The sequence below is a fragment of the Chelon labrosus genome, assembly GCF_963514085.1.
Source record: "Chelon labrosus genome assembly, chromosome: 14".
In the NCBI taxonomy this organism is placed as follows: Eukaryota; Metazoa; Chordata; class Actinopteri; order Mugiliformes; family Mugilidae; genus Chelon; species Chelon labrosus.
In genome coordinates this window covers 11,092,395-11,111,242 of record NC_140347.1, presented here as the reverse complement: position 1 = coordinate 11,111,242, position 18,848 = coordinate 11,092,395, and the positions used below count along the sequence as shown (strand labels likewise).

At 43.5% G+C, this 18,848-nt stretch overlaps 3 protein-coding genes across 7 annotated transcripts in view; all 3 read left to right on the top strand.

Moving 5' to 3' along the window:
* Positions 1 to 2,183, top strand: part of fynb (FYN proto-oncogene, Src family tyrosine kinase b) — a 76,601-nt gene extending 74,418 nt beyond the window's left edge. For all 4 annotated transcript variants that reach the window (XM_084560470.1, XM_084560471.1, XM_084560469.1 and 1 more), the window contains one exon: positions 505 to 2,183. In XM_084560470.1, the coding sequence (XP_084416596.1) occupies positions 505 to 713 (209 nt within the window). In that variant the 3' untranslated portion in view covers positions 714 to 2,183. The remainder of the gene's footprint in view (positions 1 to 504) is intronic.
* A 4,001-nt stretch (positions 2,184 to 6,184) lies between these two features.
* LOC311499418 (putative G-protein coupled receptor 139) lies at positions 6,185 to 8,913 on the top strand (the record flags this gene model as incomplete). Its single annotated transcript, XM_084560369.1, has 2 exons — positions 6,185 to 6,371; positions 7,838 to 8,913. The coding sequence occupies exons 1-2, from the start codon at positions 6,293 to 6,295 to the stop codon at positions 8,911 to 8,913; spliced, it is 1,155 nt and encodes a 384-aa protein (XP_084416495.1). The 5' UTR covers positions 6,185 to 6,292.
* A 1,177-nt stretch (positions 8,914 to 10,090) lies between these two features.
* On the top strand, positions 10,091 to 18,803 carry traf3ip2a (TRAF3 interacting protein 2a). Of its 2 annotated transcripts, none has more exons than XM_084559645.1 (10): positions 10,091 to 10,152; positions 10,574 to 10,644; positions 10,735 to 11,244; positions 12,101 to 12,242; positions 12,329 to 12,519; positions 12,607 to 12,695; positions 12,789 to 12,857; positions 12,955 to 13,059; positions 13,377 to 13,451; positions 15,622 to 18,803. In XM_084559645.1, the coding sequence occupies exons 2-10, from the start codon at positions 10,629 to 10,631 to the stop codon at positions 15,766 to 15,768; spliced, it is 1,344 nt and encodes a 447-aa protein (XP_084415771.1). In that variant the 5' UTR covers positions 10,091 to 10,152; positions 10,574 to 10,628; the 3' UTR covers positions 15,769 to 18,803. The 2 variants fall into 2 exon arrangements, with proteins under 2 accessions (XP_084415771.1, XP_084415770.1); XM_084559644.1 differs by having other exon boundaries at positions 10,100 to 10,152; positions 10,595 to 10,644.
* Positions 18,804 to 18,848: the final 45 nt, after the last annotated feature.

Below are 18,848 nucleotides of genomic sequence, written 5' to 3'. Positions count from 1 at the left end.
TATTTTGTTATCGTACATTTTTCCAATTCTGAGGTTGTGGACGAACCATAGCAGTTAGCAAATTACAGGTAAACAAGCCGACCGTCGTGGGTGCGCGCGGTGCTCAGAGATGACATCATCCAGGTCAGAGGTTAGTAGGTCAATCTGCAGACCCTGGATGATGATAACAGGTAACTCCAGACTCAACTAGCGTATCATAACAAAATATTGGTGAAATGAACGAGTTTCGCGGCAGATAATGCGTTATTTAGAGGCTGCGTTTCGGTGCCCCAGTCACTCCCACTATATGGATATACGCGGATCTAAATGTCTCCAAACTGACTACAAATTACACAAAAGTTATATGGGTGAGTAAACAGTAGTTCCCCTTTAAGGAAAGACGGTGCCTCTCGAGCTCTCACTGTTTGTGCAGAAGGCCATCAAGGCTAAATCAAAGTCTCTCTCTCTGTTTAAGTGCCCCCCCATAGCCCGAGCTCACTTTTACGCGTACGCTTGGTTTTTCAGGCATGAACAACCGCGAGGTGCTGGAGCAGGTGGAGCGGGGCTACAGGATGCCGTGCCCTCAGGACTGCCCCATCTCGATGCACGAGCTGATGCTGCAGTGCTGGAAGAAAGACGCGGAGGAGCGGCCGACCTTCGAGTACCTGCAGGCCTTCTTGGAGGACTACTTCACAGCCACCGAGCCTCAGTACCAGCCTGGGGACAACCTCTAAACCCCCTCCGCCGCCAAACCTCTTTTCTCTCTCTCTCTCTCTCTCTCCCTCTCTCTGTCTCGCTCTGTCTCTCTCTCTGTCTCTCTCTCCGGGACTCAGCCCGACCTGTGGCAGGACTGGCCCAAAAAACTCTGGAGCCCTTCTAAGCCAGGCCTTTTTATTTTAGGGATCTGTACAGCTTCCTCAGCTCAACCCGAGCTCCTCAATTTCCAACCCTTAAAGTCGCAAGCCTCAGTCTCCGACGCGCCCCCACTCCTAGTGTCTGAACTCAAATGTGACGATCGGGACGGAGGATGGACGAGACAACTGGGGGCTGTGCTAATGCAATGAAGTACCTGTATTCAGTGTAAATAAGAAAAGCTTGTCTGAGTTTGTCTGCTTTGGTTAAAGATTTTATTTTCTCCTGCACAAAAATAATAATGATAAAAGAAAAGAAAAAAAAGATCGATGCAGAGGAAGACGAGCACCTGAGCAGGTACAGTTAATCTGTATTATACTGTAGCTCCTGAATTATTTTCTAGAGATGAAATTGGAAGCCTCAGTATAAATATATATATATTTTATTTTGTCCTCATTTTCCTTAAGAATATTCACCCCCAGATCATTGCCTTTTTGTTTCCCTCATCCATATAACTTCAGTTGTATGTAGTTGTTTGTAGAGGCTTCTTCAGACGAGCATGATGCAGTCCTTCATTAGCTTTTTTTTTTATTATTATTATTTTCATGCCTCCTACCCTAAAATCTTCCTCGGAGCACCAGTCGGTTCTTTTACAAATGCAATGTCACAATTTTGGAAATCACAGCCAAGCGTGCAAGGATTTTGAGCATATCCCTCCTCGCTTATTTGAGACAATTTCCGTCTTTCTACCAAAAGTGTTTAGCTGGACGAAAAGAAAGAAAGGGGCTAATATGAGAAGAGTATGTGTTTTTCATTCGAGCTGTCATTCCGCGGCCTCTCCTCATCGCCAAGAATCCTAATGTTGCGGGAAGCCGACGCAGACCCTTCGCCTCATCTCGTGCGCATCCTCCTCCGCCGCCCGAGCCCGCGGCTGGACCTGGACCACCTTACCTCCTGAGATTCTGCTTCTTTTTATGTTGTACTGACACGGTTACGCTCTCGGCATTTGAGTCCTTGTTTGTTTTTACTGTGATCCTTTTAAAGAGTCTGTTGTGCTGTACGTTCAGGAGAGCTCTGGGGCCAATTCAGGTAACGACCGAAGAGGTTCAAGTATGAATGTGGAATGAAATGAAAATTTATTTAACCCTGATCTGATCTGGTCTTAATTCTGATGGTTTTCGTGGCCAATGGAAACCCCTTACTGTTCAGTTGTACAGCTCAGTGGTTTTTAAGTGTGGCTAACTTCCCTCCTTTGTACCTTTTCATTTCCATTTTTTAACATTACTTGTTTTGTTAATTCAGTGATATGGCGTTTGGAATTCAGAAAAAGACCAATAAACATTTTACACTCTTTCAAAGACACTTATTTTAACCGATCCAGTGTTTGCATGCTTCAACAATGACCCGCTTGTGGATGTGGATGTGGATGTGAATGTTGAGAAAGATGCTCTAAAGCTGTTTTAGTGTCTCTCTCAGAGAGACGTGTGCAGATTTAGGATCTGTACATGTCTAGGAACACGTCATCTCATAACGTTAATGGTGGTGTGTGCTCCCAGTGAGAACGAGCATTCATGACTCTTGAATGTGCTCATCCAAATGGAGTGCAGCCCAGATTTTTCTTTTTACGGTGACACCTCACACATTCTTCCAGTGGCTTATCGCTGTGTCCTGCAGAGCTAAATGCTGTATGCTGTAATGGGCATGTTTTATTTTTCTCTACCCAGTCGGAATTTAAAAGGGGACTCACCGTTTTTTACAACCTGGACCTTATTTCTGGCATAAAATACAATCGTTTACTCACCCATATAACTTTGTTGTCATTTGGAGTTGTTATATTTAGATCCGCGTATATCCATATAGTGGGAGTGAATGGGGCACCGAAACGCAGCCTCTAAATAACACATTATCTGCCGCTAAACTCGTTCATTTCACTAATATTTTGTTATCGTATGCTAGTGCTATTCCCTGTTGAGTCTGGAGTTACCTGTTATCCAGAGTCTGTAGATTGACCTACAGACCTCTGACCTGGATGATTTCATCTCTCAGCGCACCCCACGCGGCTTGTTTACGTGTAATTTGCTACTGCTAGTTTTTGCTAGTTTTTTGCAACATGGCTTAATATTTCTCAGATTCTGAGGTTGTGGACGACAACTTTGTTTATGATGGACATCCTTACCGTTTTGAGCCAGAGTATACAGATGAGGAGCTCGTTGAAAGGAGGATGCAGAGGCAGAGAGAGGAACAGCTGGCCAAAGAACAAACTGCTGCACATCCGCGAATAGATAACAGGTAACTCCGGACTCAATGGGGAATAGCACTAGCGTATCATAACAAAATATTGGTGAAATGAACGAGTTTTGCAGCAGATAATGTGTTATTTAGAGACTGCGTTTCGGTGCCCCAGTCACTCCCACTATATGGATATACACGGATCTAAATATCGTCCGAATGGCTCCAAATGACACCAAAGTTATATGGGTGAGTAAATGATCGTATTTTATGCCAGAAAAAAGGTCCAAACGGTAATTCCCCTTTAACCATGCTTGCTTAAAGGGCCAACGTGTTGGAGGGGAATTTAGTTTTTGTTAAACCCTGCAAAGTTAACGGAGTGTTGAGCCACCATGTTTCCACATTAGCCTGGACTGTGCAAATTAAACACTGGCTCTGGAGAGTTACTTGCATGTGACTTTCTTCAAACGTTCTCCTGTGTGTTTGCAAGGTGAGGAAAAGGGTTGCAATCAGTTGGTTGCAATCTTCAAACTGACCATTAGATGCCACTGAATCCCATACCTGGGTCCTTTAAGCCATGCTTTGCTAATGAATTACAATAAATTACACATGTAGTAGTAGTATTCTTAAGGATATCTCACAAGCAGCTCCAAGGGTACCAGCTCTGTTATGCCACATCACTGGTCTACTGAATACTACCACGCGATCAGAGCTGAGTTGGTTTCACCAGACGTTCTCACTGAAGTAATTTTAATATGAGGTGGAACAAATGCAAACATTAATAATGGCTAAGGTTACACTTAGGTGACAGAGATCTCTCACACTTACCCAGATCACTGTCATCATTTGTCGTATTATTACATCTGTGTTTGACAGATCAATATGTTGTGGATACAGCGTCTCTCTTTTCATTACTGAACTCGCCAATTGCGCAACTACAGCTATGAAAACCACACCGACCAACACATAAACACATCTTCTGTGTAGAAGGTCACTCATATCCCAGGATGTGAATGTTTTTTTTTCTCTGCCACTCATCCAGGTTCAAGCACTGTGTTTATCCTCTGTCCCACTGTTTGATTTCTGGATCCAGAAGTGGTAGAAGGCACAAAGAGAGGGTCAATAGTCCACTGAACAAAGGTTTCAACAAGGTTTACTTAAGTCAAAGATTCCCTTTAACTCGTGCTGAAAACTCATCGACTCAAGAGGGGAATGTCACACCCTTACCACCTTTTATCATCACTTAAGTCTGGTTAACAGTGACAAGTAACAAGTGATTATTATTTTAAGTGGAATATAGGTCTCCTGGGTTCATGTGTTGTTGACCCAACTATCTACCCTTACGTTCTCATCTTCGCTCTCAAAAGTAGTGGTACCTCTAGAGGGAAAAGTCTCTTGGTATTACAGATAGCCTATTGTGGTTTGATTTGATTTTGATTTGACTTAATCTTTGACTTGAAAATGCATACCTGAAATTAGCATTAAGCAGTGTTTTTGCATCACTACAAAGATCCCAAATAGGGTGAAAGTCTGTCAGTCAACTTAACTTTGGTTCATACTAAAACAATAATTGGTTGGATGGACACGAGTGGAAAATGAAGTTGACTGTGATGTCCAGTGACGCGTCCTTGCAACTGTTTGCTTGCAGTACTGTTTAGTGCTGATTTGTTGATTTAACCAAACTGCGACTGAAAGTTTCAACATATATTTATACATTATTTACACGTCCGTCTAAGAATAGCACGTTGGTACAGATTTTTGGTTACACGCAGGACACGGAGCACCGTGGAGGCTGACTCTTGTTTGGTCCATTCATCCACCACAACAACCTCCTCCAGACTTTCACAGACTTTCATGTCACTCTTTATACTTGCTTCCTCGTGGCTCTCTGTGGTTTTATGAATTAAACTATGAGGGTATCAATATTTTAAAGTATCAGAGTGTAAATTTTTCACTGTTTACTCTTTACCCAGGCACCTGCCTTTAGCTAAGTCTGACACAGGGTGTACATAATGGGTTGATAATGCACTTTAATGGTGCTACTTGCCTAATGAGCTGGTACTTGAGCTGGTTAGTGTATTCTCATTTGCCTGGAAGATTTAGATTAAATGGACAGAAGATGATAGACTTTAACAGCTTTTGAACTCAGTGATGTCCATTCACGGTTCATTGTGTTTATTACATTTACGTAACTTTGTGTAACTTTTTTGTTGCAGTCATCCACTGGAAAAAAGAAGCGTGAACCCGTGACGTGAGAATTGATTCTCAGATCGATAAAGTGGCGATTGCCTTGCCAGGAACTCTACCTCTAGCTGATGGGTTCTCTTCCAAAGCAACATGGCAAACAATCTGGGACAAAATCATTACCGTGGCTCCATTTGCCCACTGCACAAACTCCATTTATTCTATCGGAAACTGGCATCAACTGCCGAGAAACATGCCCTGCGCATTAGATGCATGTCAGGTGGTGTGACTCCCTCCTCCTCAAGGTTTATAGGAGCAGCAGCTGGTCCTGTCTCACCCACCCCTCCTTCACGTTATCAATCGCTTTGTCCTCGTGGAGCCATAACCACCTGGGATGCACGTCTGGGGAAGAACTCTCCTCTGCGTGGCCCTTTTGCAGCTCTAAGGAGACACCAGGTACGTCTGAGTTTATCCATTTCAGGGCGGCTATATTCATCCAGAGATCTAGAGCATCTGTCCTTTTTAATAATACACTGTGGACGTCAACATGGATGAGTGAAACAAAAAGCTATCGGGAGTATGAGATCAAGATAACAGTGGATCTGCATGTGCTGTCCTTATGTAACACAGGACAACAATTTCCCAGAGCTCTCTACAGAAGCCTCCACCGATTCCTGCTCTTCAGCTTGCGGCCAGGTGAGACCCACCCAAAGCAGACAGATCAGGTTTCACCCGGCATTTGCTGTGAGTCATCGGGCAACATCGGAGCCAAATCGAGCTCTTTTGTTACATCACACACAAGAGGGCGTCTTGTTTTTTGACCACAAGTTCAAACATAGTTGAGAAATAATTCTGAATGTTCTCAGGGTGCCTTAAAGTCAACGGCAAAGGAAACCCAGAGTGTCACAGGTACCATTTGTAACCATGGGGGTTAGTCAAATCATGTATCATGAAAGCTCCACTCTGCAGTCCACCACTTACCACTATTTGTCTACTTTACTTCCAATGGCTTTATTGCAGGTATTAGTATGTGAGCGGTGAATGAATAATGGAAGAAGCAAGCGTTACCATCTTTGTCACTATACAGAAGATCTACTACCCTTTGCTTTGCGTCGTGGGTATTCCAGGTTTGTATTTTTTGTAGCATTTGGCTTTAATTGATTAAAATAAGTACCAAAGCACAACAAGGTATAAGATCGCAGGTCAAAAAAAGTTTTTCTTTGTCCAGGCAAATAGCAACCACAAAGGCAACCTGACCCACTGGCCTCATTCAGGCCAATAACTATTTAATATAACTGATTTACTATGGTATTATAAGATTAGAAGAGACTGAAGGAATAGTCTCTCCATTTAAAGGGGAACTACTGTTTTTTACAACCTGGACCTTATTTCTGGCATAAAATATGATCGTTTATTTACCCATATAACTTTGGTGTCATTTGGAGTCGTTCGGACGATATTTACATCCGCGTATATCCATATAGTGGGAGTGACTGGGGCACCGAAATGCAGCCTCTAAATAACGCATTATCAGCCACGAAACTCTTTCATTTCACCAATATTTTGATATGATATGCTTACTCACCCATATAACTTTTGTGTAATTTATAGTCCTTTGCTACTGCTAGTTTTTTGCAACATGACTGAATATTTTTCTGATTCTGAGGTTGTTGACGAACCATAGCAGTAGCAAATTACACGTAAACAAGCCGACCGTCGACGGGTGTGCACAGTGCTCAGAGATGACATCATCCAGGTCAGAAGACATTATCCGGGGTCTGTAGGTCAATCTACAGACCTGGATGATGATAACAGCTAACTCCAGACTCGAAGGGGAATAGCGCTAGTGTTTCATAACAAAATATTGGTGAAATGAACGAGTTTCGCAGCAGATAATGCGTTATTTAGAGGCTGCGTTTCGTTGCCCCAGTCACTCCCACTATATGGATATACGCAGATCTAAATATCATCCAAAGGACTACAAATTACACAAAAGTTATATGGGTGAGTAAATGATCGTATTTTATGCCAGAAATAAGGTCCAGGTTGTAAAAAACAATGCTTTATTTGACTTTAATCCCACATTAGATAAAATATTATCTCTAAATTTCTCTTATAGGTGTGTGTTTAGATTATCTGAGTGCTCGAAGACTCAGACTGTTAGTTTAGCTGTGAATTAAGTGACAGGTGTAGGGTGCAGTGACATTAGACGGCTAAATGTACTAGCAAGCTAAACATTTAAACATGTCTCGTTTTGGACACAGCGAGGCCAGAGGGTTTCTGCATGTTCCCGCGTCTTTGGCAAGCTAGATTAAGTGGCAATCATGAGATTAATAAAAACAGACCTAAACATTAAAAGGGGTTGTTCAAAGTAGCCAACCCAGCAATCACCAGCGTTATCATCATCACCAGCCAGCCGTTACATATATGGGCTGATAGCAAACATCGGGCAAAGTTTACAACCTGCGGAGTTGGTGGAGACCCAGAGGGAACGCAATACGTTAGACGAATGCTAATGTAGCTTGCAAACAAATGGTTAAATCATCATCACAAACAAACACATTCATTTTGTTCTTTCTGTCTTTCCTCCCAGCAAACCTTTTCACTTTCTACATGATCTGTTTCCGTAAATGTGGAATGTCCAACACGGCCATCATTTACCTGAGCTGCCTGGCCATTATGGACACCTGCTACCTGGTGTGGGTAATTCTCATTGACCTGACTCTCACCTTCTGGATGTTGCAGCCTTTCTGGCACTCCCACCCCTGGTGCGGCATTCTGGGATTCCTGCAGTATGGCTCTCTCTACAGCTCCTCCTGGATTGTCGTGGTTTTCACCATCGAGCGCTACCTTGTCCTCCGCAGCACGGCCTCAAAAGAGCATTTCTCCCAGGCCTGGGTCACCAGATTGACCTGCGTGGCTATAGTGCTTGTGTCCCACCTGGTGTCTGTGCCAGTGGGTTGGATAAATGTTGTCACGCCTAAGAACTTAACCGTGAATGGGGTGAATGTGACACTGCCGAGGTGTCGGTACCGCGACCAGATCTACTCTACCGTTACAGTGTGGATAACTACTTCCCTCTCTTTGGGAATCCCAATCATATTGGTTATAATCTTCAACTACCTTATTGGATACCATCTTAGCAACGCCAGAAACCTTTTCACCAAGGAGGAGCGTCGCGTTATGCATGGGAAGACCACCAGGGGCATGCTGAGGAGGACCATTCTGCTTCTGGGCACCGTCTCCGTGGCGTTCGTGGTGCTCAGCCTGCCTCGCTTTGTCACATATTGTATCCTGAGGACCAAGTACAACACTGAGAACTTCAACAGGAATGACTACAGGATTCCCATCAATGTAGCTGGAGACTTGGCCAACATGCTGCAGAACCTCAACTCTACCACCAACTTCATCCTTTACTGCTTGGTCAGCCGCCGTTTCCGGCAGGAGCTGCTCCGGGTGGTGACTTGTAAGGCCAAGGTACTGGAGTTGGGCTCCGTCCTCAACTATACCACCATGAAGGTCTTCTCGGTGGTGAATCATAAGGCTTCGCCGTCCAGCGACCCTGTGACCGTGGTGCTCACCAATCTAAAGCAGATACCAGATCATGCCTATGACAACAGACCAAATTCAACCGTCTCATCAAACCTGAGATGGAACCGGAAACCATGAAAACACAAATATATGGACCTTGAACTAAAATAACCTCACCCAGTTATCCTTCAAGATGTTTATTTGTTTGCTTTTAGGTAGGCTAGCATTGTGGTTCTGTTTCATTGATTGTCATAGTGGAAATACTGGAAATTCGTGGTCCCCGAGGATGAATCCCTCTGAATTCAGTGTTCCCCTGACTTGTTATCTAGCACCATGTATCCCAGAAGCCACTTGGTCAACTGGCACAATATTTTCAGTCTTGATCATTTAGATCCGCTATGAGAGTGAAACCGTGAGAATTTACGATTACCATAATTAGCATGCCAGCCCACTAAAACAAGATGGTGCTGACACAATATACACCCAAACATCTTCATTCATTCATCTTCTGTAACTGCTAGTCCTGTGAAGGGTCACGGGTGGGCTGGAGCCTATCCCAGCTATCATTGGGCGAGAGGCGGCGTACACCCTGGACAGATCTCCAGCCTATCACAGGGCTAACACAAAGAGACAGACAACCATTCACACTCACACCTACGGCCAATTTAGAATCACCAGTGAACCTAACCAGCATGTCTTTGGATAATGGGAGTAAGCCGGAGTCATCTTTGAACATCTTTGTGTTTTAATGCTTGTGTTAGCATACCGGAGTTAGCCTTTTGCTCAAAGCACTGCTACGTGCAGCCTCTAGCATGAATCCTGTCAACAAGCTTTATAAAAGTCAGCCTCTATTGCACACCTGGTTGAAGCAGGTGCCCCATAAACTGAGGCTGCAGCCCTCACTGCAGTGGCTTTTTCACTGCATGCCTTCCCCTTTCTCTCACCCATTACCTCCTAACTCTCTTCCCTGAAAAACTATCCAACGAAAGCACAAGAGGATAAAAAAAAAAAAACCTGCTCAACTGCTCATCCAAAACTCACTCTTGTTGATAATACATTTCACACAAGCCGCATATTATACCCTTGTACTTTTTCTCTCCTGCGCTTTTTGATTTTTTTTTTGCTTCCTCGAGCGTCATGGCAATGAGATCCGAAGCCTTCCCAATCAAAGGAATTGTTAAACATAACTGGCTGCAGTTTACCTGCCTGGCTGAGGAAGCAACCTCATTGGCAGTCCCGGACTTACTGCCAGACACCATTTGCATAAACAGGTCACGAGACTTCCAAGCTTTGCATGAGACAGAAAGGGACAAGCCGTGAAAAGGTTTCCTGTTTTCCTCAGAACAGGTTTGTGCTGTGGCGGAGCAATAAGTAAAGGTAGGTGTGGGACGTTTGGCTTGTTTGTTTTTATATATATATATATATATATGTAAAACTTGCCAGGAGAGTACATTGGAAACTTTTGAGATAGTTTGTATTTGTTGTTTAAGAATACATGCCTATCATAGCTGTAGATCAGTGATTCTGACCTTTGTTCTAGTTTGCCGTGCTCACGTTACATTCCAACCCACCTGTAGAGTTACGGCTACTGTTGCACACGGTGCAACGAAGAAAAATGTGTAAATAGTACCCCTGAGAAGAGTTTACAGTGTAATACTTTTACATCTGCTGTTTTCTTTGTGTGATTTGTGAAGTGTTTCTTTCTCGTGTTTGGCTTTGAAACTTCCGTTCTTTTCATGCCACTTGTTTCTCTGGCATGAACCTCCTTAAGGTGTCGTGCTCTGTTAAATTCTTTCAGCACTGTTTTCATTTTCACCAGACCAAAGGTCACAGACGCTTTCCTTGGTGAGAAAATGGAAACTTTCCAAGGTAAGAAACCAAAGCCTTGTCAGCCTGATCATTCAAAATGTCGTTCCCAGTGACATACAAACCTGTTTTTATTCCGGCTCTCGCTGTCAGGACCTTGCCCACATCAGAGTATTCCCGTTGAGATAGACGAGAGGATGCCATCTGACAGTCTGGACTTGAACTGGCTGCCCCCTTGCAAAGAGTGTAGCGGACACACAGAGACCAATAACAGGCCAGAGGATCATGGACGTCAGCCTCCTCAGGGGTCGGTGCACAATGTAGACAGGTATAGACTCCCTGAGAGCCAGTACAAGTTTGAGCCCAGAGCAGCCTGTTATCCTGCTCAAGAACGTCACATCTTTACACCATCAGCCCTACCCTCGGGGCATATGAAGCCCCCCCACCCTGCAGATGTTTGTCCTCCTGGTCTCAGAGAACAGATGCCGCTGTACGACCAGAACCCCATGTTTGAGAACAGCAGAGGCTTCGCGAGCCCTTCAGGCTGGGCCTGGGGCCGCTCTATAGAGGAGGTAGAATCCTTGGAGCCTCCTCTGCCCCTCATGTCGAACGTTAACTGCGGCCCCTTCGTTCCACGACGATACCCGGTAACACGGATGCCCGGTCAGTAAGAGATGCGACATGTTCGTTAAAGGGGAACTACTGGTTTTTACAACCTGGACCTTATTTCTAGCATAAAATACGATCGTTTACTCACCCATATAACTTTGGTGTTATTTGGAGTCAGTCAGGAGATATTTAGATTTGCGTATATCCATATAGTGGGAGTGACTGGGGCACCGAAATGCAGCCTCTAAATAACACATTATCTGCCGCGAAACTCGTTCATTTCACCATTATTTTGTTATGATACACTAGTGCTATTCCGGAATAACCTATTATCATCATCCAGGTTCTGTAGATTGACCTACAGCCCCCGGATGATGTCTTCTGACCTGGATGATGTCCTCTCTGAGTGCTGCGTGCACTCGCGACGGTCGGCTTGTTTACCTGTAATGTGCTATTGGTTGTGCTATGGCTTGTCCACAACCTCAGAATCGGAAATATATTCAGCCATGTTGCAAAAATCTAGCAGTAGCAAATTACAGGTAAACAAGCCAACCATCACGAGTGCAATGCGGCGCTCAGAGATGACATCATCCAGGTCAGAAGAATAGCACTAGCGTATCATAACAAGATATTGGTGAAATGAAGGAGTTTTGCGGCAGATAATGCGTTATTTAGAGGCTGTGTTTCGGTGCCCCAGTCACTCCCACTATATGGATATACATGGATCTAATTATCTCCTGAACGAGTGCAAATGACACAAAAGTTATATTTGTGATTAAACAATTGTATTTTATGCTAGAAATAAGGTCCAGGTTGTAAAAAACAGTAGTTCCCCTTTAACCTCAATAGCACTGAACGAGAAACCGTCCAAATGAGGAATTTATGTGTGCTCCTTCGTATCTCTCTGCAGGCCCCATGCCGGGGAGCGGTCTGAGACAGTGTGCCTGTTGCGTTCCTGCAAATCAGTTCGGTCACAATAACAATTATGGCCATTACAATCACGATCACCCTGCCAGTCCACACCAGGAGCCACAACACCACCACCAACACATGTACGTCGTTATGATCTAATCTTTTCAGTATTCGACTTTCCACGTATGACGCGATTCACTGTCTGACTGATTATTTCCCTCCACAGGAATCCCCCTCAAAATAGGCTGCAGCCTAAAAATGCTCCGAATGACTCCTATGGATCGGCGCCTCAGTGCGTGGCACCTCTTAGAGATGTCATGCACGAGGTCAGCGTGGATCGCTCGTTCCTGGCAGGACCAGGACCAGGACCAGTCACAAGGGAGGTCAGGAAGACCATTAGCCTGCCTGAGGAGTGCAGTAGGTCACATCAGTGTCTCTGAGTAAATATGTAATGATTTTTTTTCACCCTATGGTGTGGATGTTTGACTGACTGTTCGTTGACAGGGAATGTTTTCATCACATACTCAGTGGACACGGCTAAAGAAATAATCCCTTTCATCAAGTTTCTGACTGATCAGGGCTTCAAACCGTCAGTAAGTCGTATCCAGTCTCCATCAACCTTTCATTCAAACCGACATTTCATACAGACATTCACAATCTGGCCATCCTTCCTTCCTTCCACCCAGATTGACATCTTTGATAATCCAATCCGAAGAATGGGCATCACAAAGTGGATGGACAGCTTTCTGAACGATGTAAGTCTGACCGCTCAGTCTTCTGAGCACAGAATTCATCAGTTTGCTAAGTAAGTCTTCAAAAAAAAAAGGGTGACAGCAGTGTGTCGTTTGGTAGAAATCAGTGCTCATCATTGTGGTCATCAGCCCCAAGTACAAGGAGGACGTGGAGGGGGATGGAGACGATGAGCACGGCCTGCACACCAAGTACATCCACAACCAGGTAAGTCAGCAGTCATATTTAGTTGCAACATCGCCCTCTTGTGACTCGTTGATATCATGGTACTCCTCCCATATGTGAGTAATGACAGGAATATGAGGAAACGGCTCTGGGGGGAATGCCAGGACAATTCATTTGCTAGCACACTGAAGTAGCTTGCTTACTTGATTAGTGATGCACAAGAGAAATCATATCCTTCTGTCTGCTGATAAAGAATGCATCACGATGAATGATTGCTTTATTGTTAGCCAAAGTATGCAGAACGCTTTTCAGACTGCAATGAATGCATATCACCATATTATATTTTCCTGCTGGCGCAGATTCAGAATGAGTTCATCCAACAAGGCTGCCTGAACTTCAGACTGGTTCCTGTTTTGTTTCCCAATGCGACCAAGGTGAGAAGAAGCAGCACACGCAACAGATCAAGACGTTTCGGTCACATCTACTGAACTTAATCTTTTACTGAGCAGTTCCTTACAATACAAACAAACCCCTCGCTTCGGACCGTTCACCACGAACCAGTGCAGCAGGAAAGCGAGGGTGTTTCAGTACCTGCACAGGCATGAATCACAGCTATCGATGATTGGCAAATTCCATTTCACTGCTTCACCTTCAGGATCTTGTTATTGTTTGAGCTGACTCACTGTCCCAACTGTAATGGGACACTTGAATAGCACAGAGGTGCTGTTCACATTCTTACTGAGAACTTTATCTTGATGTTCATATCAGTATGATTAAAACTTATGGGAGATGTAGCTGTGTGCGTAACATGACATGAACTTCCATGATGTTGCTCAGTAGCATATGCTCTTTTGACCAAAATATATAATGTTGAACTAGTGATACTTACAACTACAAACAGAGAAGTTTGGACAAATTGCATTAAAAATGATCAAAAAATGTCTTTTTGGAAAAAAAGGAAAAGAAAAGAAGAACATAAAGCACCAACTAATGATGGTAATAGCCTCAGTAGTTACCATGCGTATAATGAAATCTTTGAAAGCTTTGTCATTTAGGGCATAAAAGCTTTTAAATAAATCAGTACTATAACAAACTGTGACTGTGGTAACACAGTTCAGCAGGTCAGTCTCAGTGAGAGCTCTGAAATGAACCGCAGTTAACTCCAGCCGCAGCATTTAAATGTTCATTATAAACTCTAATGGCAGCAGGCAGTTGTTTTTAAACGCAGACCAATAAGGTCTATTGACCATGCAATGGGACTGAATGTAGGCAGGATGAAGAATGTGATTGTCTGTGAAACTGTTCCAGTTTGTACTTTTCATCAGCACTATAATTAGAATTTTCCATTGTGAAGTTCAAAAACAACAACTTCTTGATTTTAGAATAGGGACAAAGAGTCTTCGGTTACTGTCAATGTTCAGAAAATGTACGGTGGAGATTTGGCAATTGGGAAATACAGATCAGCTAGATATATCCAAAAAGCATTTTAAAAATGGCAACTGGACTTGTAGAGTTTTTTTGAGAAGACGTTTCAGCACTCATCGGAGTAGCTTCTTCAGTTCTATGGGACTGGTGGGAAGGTAGAGGTTTAAATAGGAAACTCTCTGGGGAACCCATCAGAAACTTGCTTGTTTGTGTAAACAACCAGAAACTGGTGCAGCTAATTTCCATTAATGGTTAGATACTCACCTGTCGCTGAGGGGGGGACTGTTTGTCCCTGTCCTCTTTCCCTATGAATGGTGCTCTAACGACCCTTTGCCAGTCAGAGTCTCCAGTTTCGAGGTGTGAATGGGGTTGAAACTTCATTGGGGACAGACGTTAAAACTGTATTGTATCGCCATCTGATTGTGGTTACCATGTTAAAGGGTGGTTTGTTTGGTTAAAGAGAGCTAAAAGGTACCTCCTTCGAGCCGGATTTGAACCAGCGACCTAAGGATGTCGACGGGTGCTCACTACAGTCCTCCGCTCTACCAACTGAGCTATCGAAGGGGATGTGCCCATTGCAGTCACATGATGTCGGTTAGCCAGGCTTACTATATACATCAACCAGGAATACATTGATTAACAACTTGAAAAATAATTTGCGTGAAAGTGATATAATCTGTCTTAAACACCTGCACTCTTAACATCTGCAAAAAGTTTCACCCCCATTCACACCTTGAGACTGGAGTCTCTGGCCGACCATCTGCCAGTCAGAGTCTCCAGTCTCAAGGTGTGAATGGGGTTGAAACTTCATTGGGGACAGAAGCTAAAACTGTATTGTACTGCCATCTATGTCAGATTGGAAAAGCTGTAAATTTTTCCAACCTGGCACGGATGGCTTCCTTTATTCTTCTTTCAAACCATCGGTCTTCTCTGGCTAAGATTCGGACGTTGCTATCTTCAAGGGAGTCTCCTTTATCCTTCAGGTTTAGATCAGCTAGAATAATTGCATGCTATAAGAGGCATGCACTCACTTACATGAGACATTAATTGTGGCGACGTGAGGGGAATAAGGTTTGAGGTAAAATGTCTATAACTCAGAGTCTCCCTCACATCCAGAGTTTTAGTATAGTCACTCACTGGCCACTGATTCACCGTGCAGCCTCTCTTTATTCTTTACAGAAACACGTCCCGGCCTGGCTGCAGAGCACCAGAATCTACCGCTGGCCCCTGGACACCCAGGACATAGTGTTGCGTCTGCTCAGGGAGGAGCGCTACATCATCCCACATCCCACGGCTGACCTCACCCTCACTGTTCGTCCTCTCTGAAAAACCTTAAAGGAAGCAGTTTGTCTTCATCAGTAACACAGTAATGAGTGAGGACTGCACTGTTCACTCTTAAAGCGTTTTTAAAGTGGTTTTCAGACACAGATATGCTGTTTGTTCTGTTGATTCATATTTCACTTTGACAGTGTTTCTGATCACGCCACGCGCTGTCCTTCCTTTAGAAAATTAAATTGTCATTAATACCTATTAGTCAGAGGTGTAGCGCGTGTTTCTAGGCGTGTTACAGTGTTTCGTTATAATTAGTCATTGGATACACATATTAAAAAAGCTCTTACTAAATTAAATTATATATATTGTATTTCTGGTAGGTCAGGTGTTGGGGATTGGCCAATCAGAGCTCCTTACTATTATTACAATTAATAGGATCTAACCTAGCAGCGACATTCACGTTCATTTTCTGTCCACTGCACAGCTCTTGTTTGGTCTCCTCCAATTTTAAAGGGAAATATTTGATTATTCTACTGTATTCGTGAGCTAGTTAACTAAACGTATCTTATTTTTGAGTCACAAAACCAAAATGAGCTTTAGAAAAAGACAAAAAATGAACAAACTAAATTAATTTTTTTTTTAAAAACACACGAACATAACATAAGAGCTATCTTTGAATCACACGGCAGCCGTGAAATGTAAATTTAAATGTAAATGTTATACGTTAAAGCAGGAACACGTGTATTTTTGAGACGGATTTCATTAGTAAATAAGAAAAGGAAACATTTAAAAGCCTGTAATGAATTCTGGAATACCTCTCTAAAATATATATATTTTTTTGTAATTATCATAGCAGGGCAGGATGAGGGGAAAAAATAATATCACATTTAACTTTTTATGTTTTTATTTGAGGTCATTAATAGATTGTTTTTCACTTTTTATTGATGAATTTGTAATAGCCTTTTTATGATATTTCCACATTATTACTGAATGTGCGTGTGCCCTGTAAACATACAGTTAACCAGAAGGTGGCAGCACATCCCAAATAATAATACCACCACTCATAACCTCCTCCTCCTCCTCCTCCTACCAAGGCTCTACATTTTATTTTGATAATTCTTTACATTAAATGCTCTGTTCAACAGATGTCATGATGAAGATTTCTGATGTTCTGTTATTTTCATTCTTACTAAGATGATATGAAAGGAGTTTTTTTGGGGGGGGTCGCAAAGCATTTGTGTGACATAAGATCCGTAGAAAGGGCCCAGGAAGTCTGACAACAGAAACATCCTGTCCATATGCTGCACACCAAGTCCCTGATAAGCCAGCAGCAACGTGTGGGGCACCTCCAACTGCCAGCTTCCACCCTGAACTTGCTCGATTTGCCCCCCTGTCCGTGTTCAGCGTTGGTACAGCTGACAGCTAAAGATGATTTGCGTGTGAAGGGAACTGCGCTCGTGTCCAGGCTTTTATCAGCTCCCGCACACAGGGGGCTTTCTGTAAACATACGTGCAGCCGGTGCCGATAAATCCTCTATTTGTTATTGTTCCACCATGTGTGTGCCACTCAACTCGGCCTTATCTGGTCGGCCCATTGCAACCACATGCAGATATTCACCCCCACCTCCAAAAAAACAATCCATGATCCTTTTTCTAACTACCCTTCTGCTACTCACTGAGTGGTGTTTGGTTATCCTTTACTACATCTACAGTTCATCCATGGCGCAGTCCTGCTGAAGGGCCCTCTGGGGATGCAAACATACCTGATTCATGTCTAGTGGAAGATGTTTCTACTCCTTTTATTTTATGTTTGTTTGTTTGCACATTGCATTTCTTCAACAGTTGCTCTGCCTCAAAAGTATTGTGTTTACCTCCTCCAAAAAAAGCAAATGCCCCCTAAATCCTTTATGAATTAACCCCTTTTACTCTCAGTTCATCAAACACAATCCTATGTGGTTGCTTAAGATGTTCTGTCCTTCCTTAATCCACCTCCATCACCATCGCTGAGAGGAACATAATAAAAAAGAGATGGATCATCTGAGCAGAAAATGGCACTTCCACCATCACTTTTTGATCACTCTGCTCCCTCTTGGGCCGTCAAGACTAAAATATATGCACTCGGTGTACTGTAAAGCAATTTAGGTAAAAGCTCCCAGCAAACACTGCATTAAATATGGCATATATAACAAGTTTTTGGATTAATTTGATGTTAAAAATGTCCCTCACATGCACTCATACAACTCAGGAGTGAAGGCTGGCGAACCCGAGCAGAAGCCTGCCGATTGGTTCATTAAGAGAGGGCCTCGGTCAAGGTCAACACACACTCCGGCAGACAGCGGCGGCGGCGGGCCTCGCCATTGAGATGAAAATGCTAATGAAACATTTTTCATCACCGGGGGAGTCGTTGACTTGCGATGTCCCCGGCGTGAACCGGACCGAACCAGCTGTTTGGGGAGGGTTATGGCTCTTTCAGCGGAGAGAGGGGAAAGCAGTAAGCTCAGCACATCCAGCGCTGCTACTTGCCACGTATTAGGCTATTAGAGGAATCTGAGTGGCATGCTGAACAGTGTGGAGATGTGCAGGAGGCATGAAGGGCTCAGGCACACCGCCGGTGGAGCACAAACCCTCTGCGTCTTTTGTGCAACATAAAATGGAAAAAAGTACTTTTAAAGTCAGATTTGTTTTAAGTTGGCAGTGTTGAATGTTATATTGCAAAAGCTGAAATGCAAAATGACAAACTGTTCCTTCAATAAATATAGGAAGTGGATCTCTTCATATTATGTTTCTATTATGATTTTATGTTTCCTTATTCTTTTTGTTCAGGTTTATTCATGGTATTTTAGACTAGCTCCTACTGTTTTTCCTCCAATCACATCACAGGAAATGTTTAAGCCAATCAGAAACGCGCTCCCAACTAACCACCAATGAGAAAAGTGATGTTTTCCAGCTCCTCGATCCAGATCCTTGTTTTGACGCTGCAGCGGCAAATGACCGCATCGTGCTGTTTCCGGTTTCTAAGCCGACTCGCACTTAGTTACAAAATAAGAGTCAACCCATACGAGACCGTTTGAAATATCACGCGTAGCGCTAAGATTCGGGTCAGATTCACTAAGGTTAGCATTGTGTGTGACGTCC

What these genes read in the sequence shown, in the direction of transcription:
- traf3ip2a (XM_084559645.1), top strand. An exon ending in TAGCCTGCCTGAGGAGTGCA is followed by an intron (nt 12,520 to 12,606) that starts GTAGGTCACATC and finishes GTTCGTTGACAG; the next exon opens with GGAATGTTTTCATCACATAC. An exon ending in ATCAGGGCTTCAAACCGTCA is followed by an intron (nt 12,696 to 12,788) that starts GTAAGTCGTATC and finishes CCTTCCACCCAG; the next exon opens with ATTGACATCTTTGATAATCC.